Source organism: Pezoporus occidentalis, unplaced genomic scaffold (assembly GCF_034315485.1).
Source record: "Pezoporus occidentalis ecotype Australia unplaced genomic scaffold, CSIRO_AGI_Poc_V1 ctg119, whole genome shotgun sequence".
NCBI lineage: Eukaryota > Metazoa > Chordata > Aves > Psittaciformes > Psittacidae > Pezoporus > Pezoporus occidentalis.
The window spans coordinates 537216-561795 of NW_026912983.1; the positions used below are offsets into that span (position 1 = coordinate 537216).

General features: G+C 44.2%; 1 protein-coding gene across 8 annotated transcripts in view; it reads right to left on the reverse strand.

Moving 5' to 3' along the window:
* The window catches only part of RERE (arginine-glutamic acid dipeptide repeats), a 222245-nt gene that overhangs the window by 103407 nt on the left and 94258 nt on the right, over window positions 1-24580 (reverse strand). For all 8 annotated transcript variants that reach the window (XM_062604094.1, XM_062604088.1, XM_062604103.1 and 5 more), the window contains 2 exons: window positions 4186-4291; window positions 2651-2747 (listed from right to left, as the gene is read on the reverse strand). In XM_062604094.1, the coding sequence (XP_062460078.1) occupies window positions 2651-2747; window positions 4186-4291 (203 nt within the window). The remainder of the gene's footprint in view (window positions 1-2650; window positions 2748-4185; window positions 4292-24580) is intronic.

A 24580-nucleotide genomic window follows, 5' to 3' on the forward strand; every position in this document is an offset into this window, starting at 1 on the left:
AAGCTTTCTGCTATTAACACAGATCACATCTCTTTCCACTTCCTTTTACTGAACACTCTTTGCTCTTATAAATAAGCTACGGGGCTTATTTAACGTTGTAAAAAGGTTTGCCAGTCTTGGTTAGAATTGAATGAAAAGTGCTTTTGCCACCAATCCCCCAAGATGAACAATTATTTTGCCTGTAATAATAGTGGATCTGTTTGCCCAGCCTTCTCAACAGAGCTTGAAAGCACCGAGTACTTGAAGAACAGCACTGGGAAGTTGAAACGCTAAGCCTGCTTTTCCTTCCTCATCTTCTCATGGTAAAGCACTTACCCAAGAGAACCTTGCCTTGCAACACCAGCTCTCTGATACACAACATCAACTACTACAGGTGAGGAAAAAGCATCCCAGAAGGACAACGGATGAATGAAGTTGCTGACTGGTTTAAGACAAAAATCAGCGTGGCTGTGCTGGGAGCTGAGGCAGCACAAGTGTCCCTATGATTGCATCATTCTCAATCCATCACTTTCTGGCAAAGGACAAAGTGTTGCGCAGGTCATGCCAGGCTGGAATGGGACATTAGCAAGCTCTGTAACCCAGACATCACACAAATACTGATGAATTTCTTTTATCCCTGGTGGCTCGAGCCAGTTTCCTGGTTGAGTCATTTAGAAAGAACACATGAAGGGGTATTTGTCTGGGTATCTCACATTAAATTCCCATTTTAAGGGTATTTTGGGGGAAAAGATTGCATTTCCTTTCAATAATTCATCTGACGATAAGGGTTTTCCTAATAAGCTTTGTATTACCTACAGTCATGAAAGCAGTACATATTGCTCATAGCATTTCAGACCAGCGCTACTACATATTACCCCAAAGCTTTACCACACAGGTAAGAAGGACGTGACTTTCACTGCACAGTTCCCCAGGGATCTACAAGTATCCTGTAGTTAAATTTTTCCACTGGTTAGAGCAGAAAATTGCTAGTTACAATGACTGGTTTTATTTCCCAGTTTGTCATCAATTCATTGTGTGACCAGCGCCATTTGTTTGCAGAGGACAGGGAAATAATCTCGTATTAGAATAAATGAGAACTTCACGTTAAGCCTCCTTTCATGCATCACAACATATTCTGCCTACTTGGCGTTCTCAAGCTGGAAGAACACCACGTGCCATTACCCTGATGTTCATCTTGTACCCTGAAAATCACTGACACGGATTAATGGCAATTTGCTAGGAAAGAATCAGCAAAAAGTATACTCTTTATCCTGCAAAAGTTTATCCTCTCAATCCTCAGCATCTTTAGATACCATCTCCAAGCTGGTAAGAAATATTCCAAGTATGAAGAATCCAGAGCACAACAAAGCAACGGTGAAACCATCTGCCAAAGAGGAACAAAAGTTATCTGAAAGCTGCCTGTGCTGCGCGCTTCCAAACTACAAGATGACAGATAAAACATAGGACAGGCTGAGGGATTGATCAGTTTGATCTTCCAGGAGCTCTCACTCTTTATGGCAGGGGAGAAGAGAAGGTTATTTTTCAGGTTTGCTTGGTGTACATATATACTGCATTTCTATTTTTCCATTCTTATCTTTTCTTTAACGATTACAACCCAGAAGGGATGCAGAAGAGAGGTTAAAACACTCCAGGGAAGACTCAAGTGTCTCTCTGTTCAAGCAGACAGATTTCCAAGCCTGGTTCCACCAAGGCAGCCTACCTCCTGCGGCTTGTTTCTGAGCATGCAGGTTTCACATTGGAAGATGACCTTCTGTAGCTGGGAGAGAGCACTGTGGAATTCCAGGAGACTGCAGTGCACCACTGGAATTCTCCGTGTCCATAAAGGAAGCCTAATATGTAAATGAAAGCCTTCCTGCCACCCACAGAACAGAAGTTGCAGCCAGTTTGTCTTGCAGTAAGTGGCCTCGGCAAAAGGGACTCGGAACAAAACATGTCTCCAGATGGTTGTGGTGAAACACCATCTGAGCGTTATTATCAGGGAGATTATTCAATTTGCATTCTGACAATACCCATGCGTGGCTGGCGTGTGGAAAACGCGCTGAAGAACAATGCCTCCCTGCTTCCATCTGAAAACATTTGGAAGCGATGGTGTAGCCCCCTCAGCCTAGGCAAAGGTTAGGCACCTCGCTTCAAAACCTGGGGAGGAAAGAGAGCAGCAACCTCCCGGGAAGGGCACATAGTGCAGGGAACAATATCGGGGTCCATTACCTCCTGTCTGTACAACCAGTTTTTAAATGGAGCTCTTAGCTGAGCTGCAACAATGACAAGTGCCTCAGAGAGAAAGCCTTTAATGCAATTTAATCGGGGCAGCATCCTAACAGTCACTTTACTAGGAGGTGCTATTGTTAAGAGGGAAATCAAACAGGGAGGAGGGCCAAGGAGTATTTCTGCAAGAACCAGCAATAACCTAAATTGGCATTGATGGGGAACAATATCTTGTGAGCAACATTGATTAACCGAGATGAAAACGAGATTGGAGAATTAAGGCGGCTTTTTGAATGGGAACAGATAACACAAGTTAATTACTGAGGAGAGAGGAGAAAGCTGAGCAGGATGTTAATGAGCCCCACACAAACAGAGAAAGCACCTCTCCCTCCATCTGGGTTTCCTCACCCACCTCAGGCACTGCACCGCATCCTCTGCGGCTTACCTGAGGGCAGCAGCGTGGTAGGTGTCAACATAATCTGAAATGAAGAGCTCTCGGTTCTTGATAACCGGGTCTGTTATAACAAGCTCTCGTCCAGAGTCTGCCAGAAAGCACAAACACAAACAGAAACCCACCAAGACGTTAGCTGGAGTCTGAAAGCATCTACCACTGACATTTGACAGGTAGCTGATTTACAGTGCAAAGCTTGAGGGTGTTTCTTAGATACACACTGCTCAGTGGTAACATGACACACTCAGACTGTGTCCATCACCTCTAAGGTATGGAAATAACGTGATACCCAGTTTTACACAGGGATTCTCCCCTGCCATAGCTAAAGAACTGCTGAAGGGCTTTCAGGGCGCTAGGTGACACGTACTGACCGCTGTAAGTGGTCACTCCTGGGTGAGAGGAGCTGAGCAGGTCAATTTATCACTGACTTCTGTCTTCTGGGTGAAGATTTTGGTGGTTTTGCATACTTGACCTCAAATCTTCAAGCAAATCTTGGCAGTATTAACTGCTTAGTGCTCTGGCTTTGACACCAGTATTGATATCCACATTCAAACACAGGAAATCCTCAATGTTAATGAGGATTTTTCCATGACTTCTTTACAATGCCTTTGAAGAACACACAGAAATACTTATCCACACAGAGAGGAGTGTGACATAGAAAAGTCAAAGCTGCCCACTTTTGGATGCTGTGCCTATAATCCCAGGGTTAGAAGTTTCAAATATAGTAAGAGGAATGTTAGATTTGTGCAGCCTTTGCTTAAAGCCCACACAAAATGTCCCTAATGCCTGCAAAAAAGAAACTGGAAGCTCAACTTTGTGCTGTCATGCACCAAAAAGTTGCCGTGTTCCACATTTTAATCATCAACTTTTATCATCACAATTCACCTTGGAGTGTCTGCAGCATTTTAACAGTTGCCTCAAGGAAATTTCCTGGTAAGAATAGAAGCAAATGTTATGTCTCCCCTAGAGGCAAGAGATAAATGACATTGGAATATGTACTGAAGTCTCTTCTGCTTCTATGAAACCCAAGATCACATTTGTTTTTGCAGAGAAGAAGGGAAAACTCAGCTATGAGTGCTGCAGTTATGTCACTTACTGCAGTATTAATCACAGTGAGTGTTCATAGGTGCAATGTAAAAGACTGGGCTCTCATGACACTATGGAAGGCTCACAAAAAATGGAAGAGATTCACAATTTCTTCATACTTGGTCTTCAGCCAGTTCAGTACCAGTGCACTGTCCAGAAGGCCTACAAAGGATCCAGTGTTATTTTTCTTCTTTATTCCCTTAAGGGCTTAGTGTAATACAGCACATAAGTTAAACCATACCCGATGTGCATCTGATTATAGCCATTGTTACAGGACGAGTTAGAGCAAAGCAGGTAAGAAACACCCTCGTCCAAACTAACACATTGTATTCAGCAGCAGTCCTTGCAGAAAGCAAGTAGAAGTGTTCTTGCTTTCTGGACTGTTAAAACTTCAGATTCAGAGTACAAGTAAAGGAGGCCTTGATCTGCAGAGTTTAACTTACCGTTCTCATTGTGTCTGTCCTGAACCAAATGCTGATAGACTGAATCTGGGACTTCAGACTGGCGATAGTACCATTTGACATTCATAAGGAGGTGGTCCCGTTTACTCTGAAAAAGAAGGTCTAAAGGCATTACTAAAAAGGAAAATCAGACCCCATCTGACACAGTCTTCTAAAGTATAAAATGTAAGACCCAAAAAGGAGGAAAACGTATTTCCGTGACAATGAAACAAGGGATACGTGCTATGACAAACTGGCTTTCAAACTAGACATAGACAACGAGAACCTACTGCATCAGCAGGCAGTTGTATCTCTGTGTGTATCTCACCAGCAAATACTCATCTATTCACTCACAAAACAGTAACCCAAGAGGAAGAAGGGATCAGAAAAGGACTGGCAATTTTGGCCTCATGCAGCATGATCTTAGCCTGCTCATCTCTACAAACAGCAAGTATTTATGGCCAAACACAGCAAAAAGACTAGCAACAGTCACAGAATTCAGTGCAACCATTCCTAACTGTTGTAACCAAGAAATGCCAGGTATTTTTTAGCCCAACATAACAGTATCTGTTCTTTAGTTACACAAGAGAACAGGATGCTGCAGTTCAATCCCAATACAGGCTCTCACTGCTCATGTACCTCACAAAGCCAACAGCAAGATGTACACACACCATCTTCCTCAAGTGCTCCTTTCTCGTGTGAGGATCCAGCCACCACTTTGTTCCTTCTGAGAAGGAAACTTAAGCACAAACACCACTTCAAAATAGAATTTACAGGTCAAGTTATTACAGACTCGGGGCGTGAGTTTATCTTTGAAACCCTTGGTAGTCAGTTCTTTCCACGGCTCCACAGCGCTTGCGGAAACAGAGGAAGGGCCTAAAGGGAAATGAACATTCTTTTGGCATGAGGCAACTGTTTTTGCTGGACTCAAGTTCTCCGAGACCCTTCGAAGGCTGCTCTTAAAACATCTGCATTTAGAACTTAGATCGCAGGTCACTGGACCACAGCGTTCTCCTGCCCGGTGTTCACATCGGCATGCTTGTTGCAGCGATTTCCACCCTTTCTGCTCAATAAACACCACCCAAATCTTTCCATTACCCGCACTTCTCGAAGGCTTTGATGAAAAGCCCGTGTAATACCATAAACCAGCTGCTAGTGGCAGCATTGTGCCAGAAAAGGCTTTGTAACCGCTCACCGCATGTGCTCTGTGCGCCGAGAGCCTCAAAAAGCACCCAGGAACATCCTGAGCCTGTTTGTTCTGTACGGGAGAAACCTGAACCTCCTCTCTTTTTTGTCTCTTCAGATAACGCATTTGCCGTCAAAGACAACGAGCTTGTCTAATGCATGGAACAAAATCAAAAGGACCAAGTCAGAGAGGCAGCTACCTGCTGCTCGAACCCCATGGTTGCGCCTTGCCTGCTCTCCTGAAATAAAGCTCTGTGCAGCACAGCTTTTATGAACAGCCTGAGTTCTGAAGACTGAAACAATACAAACGTTGTTACCCTCTTCCTGTTTGTTCATAAGCTCTATCAGTGCTACAAGAACTGCATGCAACGATGGGAAACATTAACCCAGTGTTAATTCGCTTTGCATTTCTTAGCTGAGAGAAAACCCATGTTACACAAAACCTTCACAGCATGCTCAGAAAGCATCACTTGTGGCATGAAAACTACTCACTCATAGAATCATAGAATAGAATATAATGCCCAGGGAGGCTGCGAATGCTCCATCCCTGGCAGTGTTCAAGGCCAGGTTGGACGAGGCCTTGGGTGAGATGGTTTAGTGTGAGGTGTCCCTGCCCATGGCAGGGGGTTGGAACTGGATGATCTTGAGGTCCTTTCCAACCCTGACTATTCTATGGTTCTATGTTGACACCATCGCTTCCCTGCCTCGGTTTCTTCCTGCATCACAGAGGAGCACAGGGCTTTTGGCAGCACAGGGATAAGGGCAAGGTCAACCTTTACAAAGCACCGATACACTTGGAGAGAAGGAATCAGGGGTTGGAAGGGAGGTTTCACCACTTCTGCCATAAGAGACCACCTCAATCCCTGCTTTTCTCCCAGGAGACCCTCCCAGTTTGTCCCCCAGTCAATGCAAAAAGAAGGTTTTTGCTTATGGCCAAGTCTCCTGGAAGTGTCATTGAGTGTCGTGTGTCACCCCCCCATGTGTTAAAAAAGAAATGGAATTACAGAGGATTAAACAAAGGCTTTTCAGGAACATTCACACATTCACACACAGCGAAGGGAGTCAAAGTATTTGCTATGTTTTGCAGCCTCATCTCTCAAAAATCATAGAATCCCAGCCTGGTTTGGGTTGGAAGGGACCTTAAAGCTCATCCAGTCCCAACCCCCTGCCACGGGCAGAGACACCTTCCACTAGAGCAGCTTGCTCCAAGCCCCTGTGTCCAACCTAGCCTTTGAAATCCCATACCTTAGGAAGGCTTAGCACCTACCATCTAAAGATACTCCAGAGCTTTTTTGCTACTTGAAGCATTTGAATTTGAAGGAAAGCACTCACTTCCCATGCAGAAGCTCTGTTCAGACTCAGTTGCTCCCTGCACTGTTTTATTCCAGAGGCTGGCAGTTACCCTGCACTGTGAAAGAGAACATTTCCTCCCCTCAAATCAGATTCACAATCAGGAAGAACACGGGGAATGAGATTGAGTTTCAGGAGGCTGCTGAACCTGGGAAGTTTTCAGGGCAATGATGAATTGCCCCACGCTGCAGCCTGCCAACAGGAACGCTACTGACTTCCTTAGGCTGATGAGGCAGTTGGGAGGCATTGGCAGAGGGGGGGATTACAAAGAAAAAGAAATTAGAGGGGTTTTCATAACACAGAACAGGGGCTTTTCTATCGCCTCCCTTCAGAAAACAAAATAATTCAGCAACTAAGGAGAGAAAAAGGATGAGAACTACATCAGATGATAAAACAAACAGAATCAACCCAAAGCCCAGATCTGAAGCCCTGGCGTACACCAATTTTGGCTGCTTTTTAACTTGTAAAACCTAGATTTTATGAAGTAGGCATTTTAAATGAATGATAAATGACAGGAAATGATGAACATGGCCAAGGTTCCTATCTTTAAAAAAAAAATCACCAGACTTAGATATCTTTCCAAGTGGAAAGCAGCACATGCTCCACGGTGCTGACTGCTCCTCATCATCTGAATCAGAGAACACACATGGCACAACTCAAAGCCTCCACTCAGAAGGAGCATAGAAACAAAAATAGCATTTATAACTGAGTAACTGTTTGAAGCAAAGCCTCTGGACAACGATGCAAGTAAAACACATTGACACGGTACCAAGATGCTGTTTGTGCACTGCTGACAGAGGTTGGGTTTGGTTTTATTTTGGGAGCGGGTTGTGTGATCCAAGCTCCTTCCTGAATATCCCTTTTTCCCCATGATTGCTGCTTTTGGTCCAGTTAAAGAGCTTCACCTTGCAAGTCCTTCCTCTATTCCGACACACATGGGTTTGTGGGTTTTAAACCTGAACTTTCAGTCTCCCTAAAAATACAACACGTCTGTCAGCCTCTTCTTTTCACATCCTTCACTGCACAGAAATTCCTAGACATGCTATTTTGTCAGCCAGCTTTCTAAATATGGATGTCATTTACAGAGCAGACTATACTCAGAGGTGTCAAGGCGCCAGCTTCTGTGGCAGACTATTTATTTTAGAACCATGTGCACACAAAAGAAGCTTCCCCAAGTTCATAAAGTGTTACTTTCTCTGCTTTTTACACCTTTACATATGAAAAGCCGCAGACAGTCGCATGCCAAACCCCCACTTGCAGAAATCACAGCAACGGCAAACGCTTTCAGTGTCTTTGTCAGCTCTAAAAGATTCCTTGTGCTACAAAACCTGTAATGGAAAAACTGCCTATCGCTGCAGTACTCAAAAGTACTCATCCAGAGGGGTGGTTGCTGCTGCTGGTTTGGGTTTTGCTCCTTTTAAAAGCCATGAAGCAATTTTGGACGCTCAACAAGAATTAGATGAAATCTGTAATTGCATTAAAGCATCCCAGTTCGGGAGCATCTGGTCAGCCTCTATTTATAAGCGAGCCTCTCCCTTAAAAGGGTGAAAAATAACCTTCTAGGTTCTCTTTCAAAGTATGAATGTACCAATTTCCACGGCATTTGCTAACTCCAAGGTGCCAGTTTTCCTCATAAACACACTTGAGAGCAGAGTTGCTGCACATTACAATTCATATCTTCGGGGATTCCACATTCTCTTTCCAGGGTTATGACTAACCCAATTGTGCAAATGATCACAGATGTCCTGCAGATTCCCTCAGAGGGATTTAAGCAGTATACTTCATTACTTGCCCTATTTAGATACCGTGTTAAATCACAACTAGCTTTGGAAGCAATATCCCAAATGCTGGAGATGACAGATGGGCACACTGGAGCCCGTGAATAGGGGCTATTTCAAAGACACAAACAGCAAAATAGAAACAAGGAAAAAAACATCTTTCCTTTCAAACATGTTCTCAACAATGACGTTTCTTTACCAGGAAAAAGTAGTTCTAAGCTACCAAATTCTTTGTGTTAATTTAATATGACAGTGTTTTAAAGTCACTCCACTGTTCCCAGCCAACACTTTGTGCACTGCGGCACAGAAGCTCTGGCCTCTCTAAGCCAGTTTTCATGTGGGTTTAATTTTTTAAACACTACAAATTAACCCCATCCTTTGGGGCACATTTGTTTGTCCCCCTAAATGATGCTTTCATGTCACACAAACAGTTCTAATTACACTCCGTGACATGGCATTAGCCCCACTCCAACACACGTGGTAGGTTTGACTTGCTCTGCTTGCTTTCCCCACCCCTGCCCTAGCCCTTCTGTGCCATGTTGAATCGCTGCCTGTATTTCTGTTCCTACTGGAGAAGCACTTTTACACTGACTCATTTTTAACATTACTAATATTGAAAAGAGGGGAAAAGAAGAATAAGGACCACTTATACCAGATCCACTGGGGGAAGAAAGCAGAGTAGGGACAACAATGGAACTATCTGGAAATCAGGAGCTGAAAAGATGCAGCAAACATCATTTTTCTTCCCACCCTGCAACAGCACATGTAATTTCACATTCTCAGGGTATCTTTTTGTAGGCTGTTCCCTAATTAAATCAGAAACCTGATCAGCTGTTTGTAAGCCAAGAAAACCCAGCCTGGAAAGGCAGAGGGTATTACTACAACTGATGTTATTTTTGCAGCTTGATTATTTAATTCAGACGCATGGTTATTAACACATAATTACTTCTTGCAAGCACAGAAGCATTATCCAAAGTGAGAGCTATCAGTATTCAGCCAGGAAAATGTTAAAGAGGAGCAGTAAACATGGCAACATGCAGTTTAATCCTGCCTGCCCCTCAAATACAACAACCCAACGCAGCCGTTCTCTTGGTTCCTGTCCTCTTAACCCAAACCAACACAAAGACTGCAACCTTTAAACCTGTTAGTGTTATCTAATGACTATTCCATCTACAAGAGCTTTTGTAACAGAAACATGCCTTGATGGCTTATCTCAGCACACAAGGCAGGCCACAAAGAACCGCCGGCGTGATTGAGCGCAGTAATGGAAGGCAGGAAATGAGAAGGCTTGGTTAAGCCGCGGATAATCGATCAGTGTATTCAGTGAAGTGTGAGCTGAGCTGGGAATAAGCTGCCTGGGGTATCAAATATTGCTGTTTCCAGGGTAAAGGCCCATTTCTGTGATCTATGGAGGAGAAAGCATAATTTATTGACAAAACAAGATAGGAGTTTTTCCCAGTGTCTCGCTCTTGCCATTTTGTGATGGTTTACAACGAGAATTTCTCGTGCCCCTGGTATTCACAAAGTCTAACAAATGAAATTCCCTTTGGAATTAATGAAATCACCTTGGTGTGCTGGATATTAATTCAGTCCTACATGTAAAGCACTCTGAGATGCAAAACAAGCATTAGACTCACCCTCCCCTCAACTTCAAACTCGTACGCTCAGATGTAAGTGCACATGGGTCACGGTCCTTTTGCTCAGAGCCACTCTTCTTTGTTGAGAAGATTATTTCTACATGTTATATTCTATATATATTCTATACCTACCCCAGTTTCTACCAGTTTGAAGCAAAACTGTTTGCAAACACCACCACCAATTATACAGTTGGTGTACAGACAGGTTATGTGTAGACAGAGTTGCCTCCTACATAAGGAGAAGGGAAAGCATACGAGTCCTAAACATACCTGGAAATCTCAGCCTACTCACATTCTGACATACACATATGCAAGTACAAAACAACAATCTGTTTACCCACACCTTTAAACAATTGCAAAGCATGGCCAAAATTAATCTTAACTCATGATTAGCTGCAAACTTGTGTTCCCTGCATTGCGGGGATGGCCAGATAGCTGGATTCTAAGGTTTGGCTATCAAGGCTCAAGCCTTTTTCAAAGCACTAGGTGATATGCTACTTATGTGCATGTTAATTCATAGTAGCTGCCATATGCTGTCTCCTCGTGTGGGTGGTTTGGCATTAGAGTTGCTAGACTGTCTTTAAAAAAACACAGTCTTCAGATCACCAGAAGAGCTGTACTATCAAAACCTGCCACGCTGCCACTTCATGAACGCGAGATGTTCTGCTGGGATAGCTATTACAGTCACACGGAATGCTTGCAGCAGATGACAGCAGAAATAATTATGGCAACTGAGAACTAGGGAAAGATTCGTCAGAAACTGCAACAAATAGCACCAAAAGGCTGGATGAGCCGGAGTGAATTCAACGCTGAGGTCTGCCTCATATGGATACAGATGAGCGCTGAAGAATCGTGCTTTAACCAGATGCACTTCAAAGCCACGGCTCAAGTGGAGCGATCTGAATGCATTTTCCTTTCCCCTCTGTCTGCTCCTCATTGCTCTGACTTCCCCTCCGTACTTGTACAAAAGTTAACTAATATGGAATAAATGTTACCTACCAGCTCTTCATTTTAGTGTCACTCAAACCTTTCCTTCCAAGATATCCAATCTCTGAACTAGGCATCATATTAAAGAAAACCCAAGGAAGAAATGAAAATACCATGAGGGAAATAGTCATTCCCTTCCAAGTCCTAAGCCCACATGGAAAAATAGCTTTAAAATGACACCTGCCATGATCCAAAGTACAATTAAACCTGACTTTCTTGGGTAAAAGTCAAAAAAAGCAGCTGTGAAAAAGCCAACTGAAATGGAGTGGTTTGGCTTTACCAATTTTGTTAAAGAATAGGGAACTATTTAAACCTTACTCTTTGACAGTGTTTTCTAAAGGCATAGGGCCATTAAAACTTGCCATGAAGCCTCCTGTTTTCTACTGAGAAGAGCAAAATAACCATATCTGACCCAAGTGAGTTACAGAATGACACACTTTTGCATGTGCAAAGGAGGATGTGGTGTTATATAAAAACACGTGTAAGCTAGAACTGACCAAAACGGGACTACGTGGTCACCTGGAAATGAAGCTCTGAGGGCATCGACCATCTGTCAAAGCAGAACAGTTTGCAACACATTCAACTTCCCCCCATCCTTCTGTGTCCAGGCTCTGCGGACTCTTCTCTTTCAATATTCAAAAAGTCCATCTTTTTCCATTGGAATTCCCTTCATATTCACACCCTAGAACACGTGACCAATCAGCAACCACCATCATCATCTCTGGGTTTAGGATCACAAAAGAGACCAAATGCAAAACTGCCCTACACAGTCTTTGCTCAAGTTAGTGTTTGCTACCAAGTTCCTCCTCAACTACAACACTCAATATTAATCCCATCATCCCTACTTCTGGCTGGCAGCGATCAAGAAACAGATGCGAACCACCACCCTTACACTGCACAATGCATCAACTATCAGATATTAAATACATATATACTCATTCACCTGGGTTTAACTTTTCAACAGTCCAACCAACAGAACTGAACAGAGCTTCATGCAAGTTTCCAAGGCGAAAAAGAACATTACCCAGTGCAGGGAACACCCATAGGAGGTTTCTGTTTTGAAAACAAACTACAGTGTTTACTCCATAAACTCTTCAGCTTTACTAGCAACAAAGCTGCTTCGTGAGCCGAGATCTAGGAAGACACCTGCTTTCCTACCAGCGAAATCCACCAAGAACAAGGGACAACATCCTTCAAATTTCAGTGCAGTTCTAAATGAGAAAAGATAATTTCATCTTGTGAAAAAAAGCAGTTATGCTTAAAAGCTGACTGGCTTAGAATAAAACTATGCTAAGATCTTTCAGGAAGGTTATGGGTCATTGCTTACTACCTCGTTTAATCCCTTTGTGGTATCTTTCTGCTCCGTTTCCCTTTTATGTTCTTCGAATCCCATCTGTGGTTCATGGTGTCAGTTATGCTGAGCAAAAGCATAAAGTAACCACACTATTACACTGCACAACTACCCTTGAACAAGCCTGCTTAATTGTAGCTGTCAGGACTAGAAGGGAGCGTGTCCACTTGTCCCTGTGAAAGCTCCTGGGGCACAGAAGGCTTTCCCCAATCCACTGCTGCCTTCTTAGGGAAAACAAGCAGCTGCCCCCCTGCCGGAAGATCCAAATCAGTGCGGATGCATCTGATGAGATCTCTGCGCACAGATCCATCAGCACAGACACACTCCACAAAGGGCCAAGAGGACAGCACGAGTTCAGCTGCACCCCACGGTCATGGGCAGGCAGCTGAGTGCATCAGGGTTGCTAATCTTGTTTCAGCAAGCCACGTCTCCATGCAAGACACACAAAACATCGCCCTGTGCTCACCCTGAAGCAACACAAAAGCTGGCAGCTTACACTTGCAGCCCAGAACCCCCCCGTGTGCTGGGCTGCACCCCCAGAGTGTGAGCAGCAGGGCAGGGAGGGGATCCTGCCCCTCTGCTGTGTTCTGGGGAGCCCCCCCGCAGTCCTGATCCAGCTCTGGGGCAGCAGCACAAGAGGGATGTGGAGCTGTTGGAGTCCATAAGGGATGGAGCTGCTGTGCTCTGGAGACAGGCTGATCCTGTGCAACCCAAACCCTTCTGTGATTCCATGACGTCCATACGTGCACATGGACGGTACACTCACCTCTGGGGTACAAAAACCACCATGAAGCTGTGGAGACACCTTATCTCAGCTATTATTTTTACTGTATCACAAAAGCCCTGTACAAAAGACACAAACATGGGTGAGAATTCATTAATGGGCTGTAATTCAAATTACTACTGGGGAAAGCAATGAGCACCATTTTTGATCACGGCGTCTCTGTTCATGTTTGCTGCTTCTACAAACTCCACTTCTGATGACACATTAAGCCTTCCTGCAGAAGGAAACCTGGCAGCGAGCTGCTGACACAGTACTGATAGTGAACCTCCTTAACACACGGCCTGATTAGCATTTCTGTTGCTGCACTACATACATCCACATTGTACATCAAATACACTCTGTGTCAAGCGTAATAAGCAAACAGTTACCTAACAACTAATGGTATTACAAACGCATTTAACTAATCATTGAATATGTGCTCTGGTAATTAAATTCCATTAAGGATTTTCAAGCATTATCCCAGAGAAACGCACCATTGAAATGAAGGTACCATTCAGACTCTGACATTTGCCATTAAATGTCATTGATAGTATATAGCTCAGATCTAATTGCCGAGCACCAGCAGCCCCAGTATTTATCACTTCTATTAAAACAAGCAGCACACAGCAGAGGGAACATTTGAAGCCATCATATACAGTTTAAATAGATTTCTCACCTTTCAGATATCAAGAGGCAACATTTTCTTGAACATCTCGCTAAGGGGTTTACCTTTTAACAAAGGGATACCGGGAGCTAAAGGATAAAACAATCAGGAGAGTTTGCTCTGCAAACCCAGCACGGAGTTTGAACAGTCATCCTGGCTGTTAAAACATCTCCTAGGAGGCAGGGGAATTCTATGACAGGAAATATTAAAGCACCTCTGCAAACTGGCCCTCTCTGCCAGCGAGATGGGGCTGAAATTATGGAAGGAAAAGGAAAGACATAAAGGCTGATAAGCCAGATCCTGAGATTTGGGTGTTTCACCACATAAGCAAATGCTGTTCCTCTAAGGAAACAAAGTGTATTTGGAAAATAAATGCCTGGAAAGTAAATGTTTCCTCGTGCAGCTTCTCAGAGGATGCAAGGATTTGCTGATGATGCTCAGTTGCTTAAACGCACACATCATCTAAGATGCTAGAAACAGCTAACATTTTAAACCAGGAAAAGGACAAATCTGGTTTTATACATGTGCCTCCCATAGCCGAGTGTTCAGACACTGGCTGAGACATGACAGAGCCTTAATAAGAACACTACTGTCATTCATTAATGTGAAACAAAGCAGAGCAGCTAATGGAGAAAACAAAACAGCACCCTTAAAACAAATGTCAAGTTGTAAGAGACAGGACTGGATCTTACTATGCAGGGAATTTCTCATACAGATTGCTGCTGTCTGCTGCAATATCAATAGCCAGAATTAGCAATACCAGACTTGATATTTTTTCTTATATGTAAATCAGCACTAAATAAATCGCCCCAAAGCCAGGCCCGCAGGCTGCAATCTAATCTAAACCTGGAGATTGGAAAGATGGCCTCCATTCATCTGGAAATAGCTAGATATTGAAAATGCTAACATCAGAAATAACTACACTGGAGAGCAAAATGGATACCAGTTACCTGCTATAAAGGAAAAATTCTCCGAGGAAAAGTTGGGAGAAAGGAACACAGGAAAAAAGCAAGTGCCATGTGCTGAAAGTCACACTTGAACAGACAGAGAACCAAGGTGAACAACGAGAAAAGGGGTTCTGAAACAGAACCAGACACTTTTAAACAGGTAGTACACATAGGGACACCATCTGCACTCTCATTTGGATTAAGATTAAGGTCAATGCAGCCAGCCAAGCTGACACACACTTCTGAGGCTAATCGTTTGTCTGGGCAATATAATCGCTGCTGCGTTACAACTTGAACAAATGAAGCTACTAATAGCTTCCATTTGAACAAGCCAAGGTGTTAATTCAGTCAGAGATCCAGAAGCAGAACGCTTTGAGACCAGCGAGGAGTTCCATAAACCATTCCGTCCTCCTGTCTAATTCACCTTCGGTTACTTTATTATTACAGGCACTGGATGGAACCCATCTTTCCCAGATGGAAACACTCTTGACATGGAAGGTTTATACCTTTCCCATTGCTCTGGGCACAAGGATTTATATAACGTGTATCAACATAGCACAGTTTTGCCCCAGATTTATTGAAAACAGCAGGCACCTGATGAAGACTTCTGTGTTCAACCATTACCTCTAATTGGAGAAACGTCCAGAGCACCTTACAAAGAAGAAGAGATTTTCATGAAGCCAATGAAAAGACCCTAACCAAGTGTTCCTAAAACCTCTAATGGAAACGTGTGTAAAATCTTACCTGCTTGTTTTAGAGACAGCTCTTTATCTACATTGGTTTCCTTTTACCAAATGCAATCTTGACATAAAAGAATAGTTTTAAGATTACTATGGACTTAGTTCTTCATGTTGCTCACTAAGAGCCTCACTTGGGGGAAGGGGGGGGGGGGGGGGGGATAAAGTGTTAGAGACCATGTATGAAAGTGGGTGCTCTCCCTCTCTTTGATGCATACATTGGAGGAAGGAGCCTACTGAAATCTATATTGAGGCACATACATTTGAGAAGCTCATGCACTTCTCTTCAGTTCTGGCCACAGCATCTCTTTGACTTACTGCCATAAGCTCCTTTATTTGACTGCACAGACCATGTACCACTGGAAGCCTGATCCTAAAGGTATGGAGCTACCCGAGTACTCATTACTTTAGAAAAGTAAACTAAAATGTACTGGCACAAATAACACCAACAAATACGTTTTCCAACACCTAAACTGATGTAAACTACAGTCTTTGTCCTACAAGTACAGCATTAAATGAAACTGTATTAGCCAATGGAGAGCAGCCAAAACACGGGCAACAGAGCACGCTGAAAGGACGTGCCCTTCCCAACTGGAAGCGAAGCTCATGCGGTACGCAGACTTACACCGAGTAGCAGGTTACACTGAAGACCGCAGAGAGCATCGTGACAGCTGCGCTTCCCAGATGAAGGATTTATGATGGTATTTTACCACACTTAATGGAATTTTGCCCTTTAGAGTGTGAAGTTCTTAAGCTTAAAGGCCCGAGCTACTTCAGAACTCAAACAGCTCGTAGTGGAAGAATGGTCTGAGATAAGCACACAGAGACAGCATATGAAATCAGTATACAATCTGCAGGTATTTCCTTACAAAACCACCTCAGTTAAGACGGGGCAGCTCTCAATCACAGTCCACACTGGCAATCCAACCATCTTTAATCAGGAGCACAGCACAGGGAGCAAGAATTCCAAGACTGAGGAACAATTTTATAAGACAACCATGTGAAACACCCCAACACATCAGAATCGGGAAACTCCCGTGAAACAGCACCTTCCTTTCCTGAAAACCTATTTCCCAATCTTTTCAGCAACAAGCGTTCAACAGAGGGACCTCGACATGCTTGCGGGGTGGGCTGATACCAACCTCATGAAGTTTAACCATGCCAAGTGCAACACCTGGGTCGGAGCAATCGCAGGCACAGCTACAGGTTGGGCCGAGAAGAGATTCAGAGCAGCCCAAGGAGAAGGACTTGGGGGTGTTGGTTGATAAGAAAATGAACATGAGCCGGCTTCAGTGTGCGCTCACAGCCCAGAAAGCAACTGTATCCTGGGCTGCAGCAAAGGAGCATGACCAGCAGGTCGAAGGAGGTGATCCTGCCCCTCTACTCTGCTCTCGTGAGACCTCACCTGGAGCATTGTGTGCAGTTCTGGTGTCCTCAGCATAAAAAGGACATGGAACTGTTGGAACAAGTCCAGAGGAGGCCACGAGGATGATCAGGGGCTGGAGCACCTCCCGTATGAAGACAGGCTGAGAAAGTCGGGGCTGCTCAGCCTGGAGAAGAGAAGGCTGCGTGGAGACCTCATAGCAGCCTTCCAGTATCTGAAGGGGGCCTATAGGGATGCTGGGGAGGGACTCTTCATTAGGGACTGTAGTGACAGGACAAGGGGTAACGGGTTCAAACTGAAATAGGGGAAGTTCAGACTGGATCTAAGGAGGAAATTCTTTGCTGTGAGGGTGGTGAGGCACTGGAATGGGTTGCCCAGGGAGGTTGTGAATGCTCCATCCCTGGCAGTGTTCAAGGCCAGGTTGGACAGAGCCTTGGGTGCCATGGTTTAGCGTGAGGTGTCCCTGCCCATGGCAGGGGGGGTGGAGCTGGATGATCTTAAGGTGCTTTCCAACCCTAACTATTCTGTGACTCTGAAAAGCACCCAAGGGAATCCCTTTCTGCAGATTTCTTGCCATGCATCGTGTGTATTGTATGTAATGCACCTTCTGCCTCACCAGGCTCTGAGGTTCAGGCACATCAAAGCACCCAATTGCCTCCCCCCCCCCTTCCCTTTATTTTAAGCATGAAGAATATGAAAGCACATTCTGAAGCTGGTCCTTGTTAGCAGGCCCATTTTCATCTCTTTAAACTCAAAGAGAGCAATTCCCTTGAAAACTGTCACAGCATTTTTGCAATCCATAAAGAGAAAGTTCAACAGCCTGAGGTCACTAATCATAAGGACAGCAGATAGAGAGCATAAATTGCGTCTTTCTATTTCACAGTAGTGAATCACATATATTCTTTTATCTTATTTACGTGATTCTGTCTATAAATCAAATATTCCAGACATGTTTGCAGCCATCAGGGTGTAAACAGTGGCAACTCCTTTCTCTAAAGCAATATCCCCAGCACTAATGTTCCACCTCCTTTCCTTTCTGCAAGGTTATGTGTAAAACCCAGCTTTTAACAGTCTTCCAATACCTAAAGGGGACTACAAGAAACCTGAAGAGGGACTTCTTAAAAGTGCCTGGAGGCACAGGCCAAGGGGAATGGCTTTAACCTGCCCGAGGGGAGACTGAGATGAGCTCTTAGGCAGAAGCTCTTCCCTGTGAGGGTGCTGAGGCGCTGGCACAGGGTGCCCAGAGAAGCTGTGGCTGCCCCATCCCTGGCAGTGTTCAAGGCCAGGTTGGACACAGGGGCTTGGAGCAAGCTGCTCTAGTGGAAGGGGTCCCTGCCCATGGCAAGGGTAGGAGCTGGATGAGCTTTAAGGTCCCTTCCAACCCAAACCACTCTGGGATTCTACAACCTGTGCTTGGTTGGTAGGATGCCGTGGATTTGCTTCTAGTGTAACCATTCCTTCTCTTTTCCTTGTTCTATATACAGACACATACAGATGCCATGTTTATTGCTGTTTCTATTGCAGTCACTTGTAACCAGATTGGTGAAGCTGTCAAGTGGCTTTAAGTCTAATCAAGCATCTTTTCCATATATCAAAGCGCTGTTGTGCAGATGAAGCTGTATATACTTTATACTGCAGCTACCCTGGCATTTCTTACACATTCCAGGAAGATGCACATTACACTGAGTCATAAATGTGGGATGCAGACTTCCAAGGATGTTCATTCACAGCATAGCATTAGTGAGCTTCCCCGGGAAGATTAGGCTATGGAGCACAAAAGAGCAAGTGCAAGCACTTCAGTTGTGCTGGGCTACTTGAAAAAAGCCCCTGTGAATCACATCCACTGGAATTCTCCAACTGCAAACCACAGCAGAAGAGATCCATCTTTTTCCTCCCCAGTCATCAGTTCGCAAGACTACACAGTAAGTCCTTCTCCTCATCCTGATTTGTCATGAGTTACTGCTCACAGCCTCGCTCTCCCAACTTCTGTAGTGCCAGAACTTGATTTTTGAGAAGGATCCTCACATTTAGATGGATTTTTGCTTTATGTTTTATGCTGTAATCACAACTTATTTTTGACTTGAAAAAGGATGGTTTACAAATCGAAGGGTAGCACAGTTTGTGGTTTTATAGAGCATTCCTTACATGAGGGGCATTAACATACAAGTGGCTAACTAACTAACACATACAAGTGGCTGGAACAAGAACTGCTTCACACAACAATAGTTTGTCTATCTTCCAAAATGAACAAGTTTAAATAATAAGATTCCCCTAGCACAAAATGGCTTTAACAGTTCTGTACTGCTTTTAACCCCAGAATGTGCCAAGAAACAAGACACTGAAAGGAGTAAGAGTAAAAAAGAAGTTCTGCTCAGAAAGCAGAGCAGGATACTGTGCATCACTAATTTAATTAAAGAGTTATTTTCCTTTTAAATACCCTCTAATGGCCCAAAACGAACTCAGGCTGATTTAAAATCAATCACTTTAATCAAAATTACAAGTTCAAATTCTCCGTGGATTAGTGCTCAGTGACTACAGAGTCAAAAACGCACATCCATCACAGCCCTACTTTTTGCTTGCTCCAGGTCCCAAGCAGGAAAAAGCCCTGGTTCTCTCATTGACACAAACCACATGAATTCAGGCTCTCCAGCCAGGCAGCAAACCAGCCCCTAACCCCCTGCCTGCTCCCTGAGCAGGCCCTCAGGAGCACACAGCCCTCCCGCCTGCCTTCTGGAGAGAAGAATATGAGAGATGGATCTGAAACTCTATTAGATAGTCACAAGGTGGAGCTGACTTGAAGCCTTTTCTTAAGTGGCTCCATCAGTCTCTGCTGTATAAAAAAGGGATGGACAGGCGCTGCCCTTCCTGCCACTCCAACACGGACTGCATCATCCCAGGTACTCAGAGAGCATCTTAGACACTTTTCCCTTCCACACACCAGCAGCCTGTGAGAACAGCCATCTTTCCTAGTATTTCCATACAAAACCAGCCCCTTCTGACACAGTGAGGTGTACTAACATCAGATTTACTCAAGACAGACCAAATAATCATTTCCCTTAAAGAACAATACTTGCTCTACACAACAATCACACAGCAAGACTGGGACAGCACACGGGAACGACACATGAGCAGTGATAATCCAGTAAGCTGACATCCCAGAACTCACACCAGTTGCCCTCAGTGTCTTTGACTTAGAATAGAATCCCAGACTGGGCTGGCTTGGAAGGGACCTTAAAGGCGAGGAGATTTCTCTACCCAAGACCACCAACACTGTGGACACTTGCCACCTCCCACCTTCGACCATGCACTGCTGTTCTAGAGCCCTTCAGAACCTTCCCTTAGGCAGCCTCGCTGATGCTTCCCATAGCTGCACTTGCATTAGAGCTCAACTGCACTTCAACATAGCTGGAAAAATCAAAGGTGTCCATTTTACATATTTTTCATCATTCTTTTCTGCCCATGTTTTACTTTCAAGCATCCAGACAGGACTTAGAAGCTTAGCAAGATGCTTGTGCACCTCAGCTGCCCTTACCCCCACCTACAGCATAACTAACACCAGTGTCTCAACTATGGGAACACTACAGTGAACCACGACTCCTCACTGAGGGCTTGGGCTCACACGGATTCCATTCTGCATAGCTGGCAGTGGGATGTTTATTACATCCTACACCTCCACATGCTCCCCTGACCATTTCTTTCCACAAGAGCATCACTACCTTGAAGAGGAACATGAAGCACATCAAGGAGGTTGCCCTTTCCCAGCGAAGGCAAGCAAGCAAATGGTGAGGCATGGGACACGTGCTGAAGCTCAGTGACCACAGTGACATTTCACATTCCTTAAGGAAAACCAATGTGAAAGCTGGAAAACAAATTTCTTTAATGAATTATCTTCACCACCTCACGCAGCATAGCAATGGATCTTTGGAGACTCTGCACCAGCACAAGGAATCTGGCAGTGCTCAAGTACCCCCCAATGACCAGAGAGAAAATTTCAACTTCAATAATCCTAAAGGTCAGAAATGTTATTAAACATGACAGATGCCCTCACCATTCAACACTAGAGGACATGGCTAAATTTATTCTAACTCCATTTGCTCTTGCTACATGTAAAACAGCTGATGTATCATTTAATTCTGCTTTCTTACTCCCTAAAAGCTAGAAATAACAATCTTTTCCTGGGTATTTTGAAGCTGACACTGATTTATTTTGCAGTCAGTTATCTCAGCACCAGGTGAAGGAAGCAGCTCGGTTTACTTTGGGTAAGGAGGAGGAAACAAGGCAATAGAAAGGAAAAAGTAATAAATAAAGGGGGCAAAAGGTGCTAAGGATTCTACTACCATGACAAAAAGCCCTCACAGAATCAAAAATACAGGCAAGTCATAGAGTCACAGACTGGTTTGGGTTGGAAGGGACCTTAAAGATCATTTCATTCCAACCCCTGCAGGGATATATATACAGAGGATGTTAATATGCAGAGGGATGTTAATAAATTCTATGGTTCCTGTATCTACAATCAAGCCACTGCTATTAAACATGCTCTCATTATTAGCCACCCACATCCCTCTTGATAACACAGTGTAGGAAAGCAACCCCAATTATAGCCCACGACTCTAAGTGGTGTATTCCTGTTTATCTCTGTTTGCTCCCTATCTGGTTTTGTTCTTTTCTCACAGTCAGATAGGAGGTGGTGGGGGTGTCGCTAATGGAACTGGTATCAATTGTGCTTCCTGCTTCCCTTTTATAACATTAGGAAAAAGAACACAATAGCAATTGCACAAAACGAGCACAGGATTTCACATTCCTAGCCCCCTGCAATCCTTCTAATTCCCTTTCTCTGTCTGCTACAGAAGTTGGCTCTCAAAATAAACAGCTTTACAATGAATGGGAGCAATTTGCTGATTTCAAACAAGCTGACAAGCATCATCAGCTCACATTAAGGCCCTGCCCGCCATGTTATCTCTTCTGGAGTGTGTATCTAAGGCAGACAAGCATCTCGCCACCGGCAGCAGCGCAGGATGTTCAAACAGATCTGCTGCTACAGGAAAGGCTTTGCTGGAGCCAGTGAGAGAGTGCACAGAGCCTTTGTCGGGGTGAATCCTCTATAGCCTCCAGACAGGCTTTCTTCTTCCATGTGGCAAGGAGCCAGCAATGAAAATTCCAATTGCTGGCCTTCTGAATGCCGAGTGGTGTGAAAACAAACAGGGGAATTGCATCAAAAAGGGGAAGGGGAGGGGGGAGAACAAAAACAGAACAAAACCCCCAGAATTATTCACACTTTTTGCCTGGTTATGGGGTTTTTTAGGGTTTCTCTTCCCCAGCTGTAACCCTTAAGTTGTAAGGTCAGGATTTCCATCTTCAGGATCTAGGCCATATGGAGGGGAATGGAGGAAGAGCTGGAGTTGAGCCCTAAAAAATACATCCACATAGTCTTAAGAATCAGGATTAAACAGCTGGAAGTTAACAAGGCCGCCATCTGTTTTAAACCCCCAAATATGAACGTTCGCTCCCTTTCCAAAAGGCATCACTGCAGTTGTGATATAGCACTGTAGCTCTTAATAAATTTAGCTGCACTGGTGCATTACACCATCAAAGCTACCCAAACCCCCACTGAAGTGCTAAATGTCCTTTACTCGAGAAAGCAACAACCAGGTCTGAACGCAGCATCTTCTGCACAGCCCCGTGCACTTTGGGAGTGCAAGGTATGCTGGCTTAGCTGCTCCGGAATGGATGGTTTCTGCTCCTGCCTTCAGAAGACATACAGCAAAATAAAAGGAATGCTGCTCTATTTTTCAGCCGAGCTCAGTGAGATTCCAATGCCCATAAATCACAGCAGCAGCGTTTCTCTTTCTTCAGGTCCTGAAAGGCGTTTCAAATACCTCGCTAATTTAACGCACCAAAAGCACACAAATCACCCCAGCGCTCGCAGAACAGGCTGTTCATGCAAAGAGGTGGGGTTTTTTACAGGGAGGTGACAAGACCCAACCCTTCTGTGTAGCACAGCTTAATGTCTGTGTGAGAATCCAAAGGGTCATCTGGGCAAAAGTGACAACTCCATAAAACCCTATGGAGAAGCATTGGAAAAGGAAGGGAATTATCGGAATGGATTCATATGCATCTGGAACGATTTTAATACAAAATGCCCAGCAAATCTCCCTGCACTGCTAACAAATCACCAGCTGAGGTAAATCCCAGATAATGAAACATTGTAAGGAAGGCTCTATTTAATAATTTAGCCCCTGTCAAGCAGTTTGTATTGATTCTTGTTTTCATCACAGGGAGAGAATGTTATCTCCAACCTTACGGCTCAATGACAGCATCAGTGAATTTAATCACTGCACAGCTCCTGCCATGCAATCCTTAAACTGTCACCTCCGATTCTTCATCATTCCTTGCTCCTTCATTCAAAGGCCCCTACACCCACATTTTCATACTAATCTCCTGCCCCACACATGCCCCACTGTAATCACAGCAGCGTTTCCATCTGCTCCACATTAGATGTAAAAGCCAATCTCATTTGCAGACTAAATTTTTTAGCTTAAATAATTCAGTGCTCCTTCAGATGTCTCATCTGTCTTTCTCTTATTAGCAAGTCTGCTCCATACCTTAACAGCAAATCCAGCTACGCCAAAGGCAGGATTGGAGCAAGCCCGGGACAGTGGTTCTAGCAAAGGCTTGGAGTAGAAAGAATCTTTCAGCCTTTACTTGGCTGCACAAGGGGGGATGAATCTGGAGAAGCAAGGACCTGTATTAATCAGCACTTTTTCCACCCCAAAAAGGAAAGGTCATGCTGCCTCCTAACTGGCCAGGAAAAATTAGCCACGAATTAATTCAGCAGCAGTTCAGGAACAGAGCATCCATTCATCTACAAACAGAAAGAGGCTTTTAAATACATAAATGCCGGTGGCTACAAGAAACCTCACCCAGGTATTTGCATTCAAAAACACTGGCTCCTGGAAAAGCGCAGGGGATAACAGATGTCATTTTAAGAGGTTTGCTGAAATGCAAGGCCATAGGCAGGGAGAACGCGAAGGGGAGGAAAAGCATACCCTGCATAACCGAGACAAACCAGGTTTCTTTCCATTTCTCCTCTTTATTCCAGGTGAGCTGCAATATTTTCCATGTTATCATCCTTTGGATCCCCGTGAAGTGATCCCACAGGCCCGCACAGACAAGGTCATCATACACAGATTTTTCTATTACAGGGCACTCCTGGCATTTCACAACTGTCTTTTTATGCACTTCTGCCTTTCCATCCAGCCTATAAATTGTTACAAGGCCCTGGGGCAATCCAGCTGCATACTCCATTCAAATCAGGCTTCAAGGAGAAAGCACCACAGTCAAGATGCTTCAATCAAGTAAACACACAGGCACAAAGGGCAACTGCAGCACCATTAATAATGTTTGCTTTTGCATGGCAAATCCACCCCTTTTGCTGGTTTAAAGTTTCTCTCTGATGCTCAGAATCAAAGTGTAGCCCATTAGCATTTTAAATGTGACATCAAATTAAATCAAAACATGATAACTCAGCTGCCGAAACCCATTTGCTGCTAGGGTTCTGTCTCTCTGGAAAACAACACAAACCTGAACAAGGGAGCGTGCACTGGTTCTCAGTCAC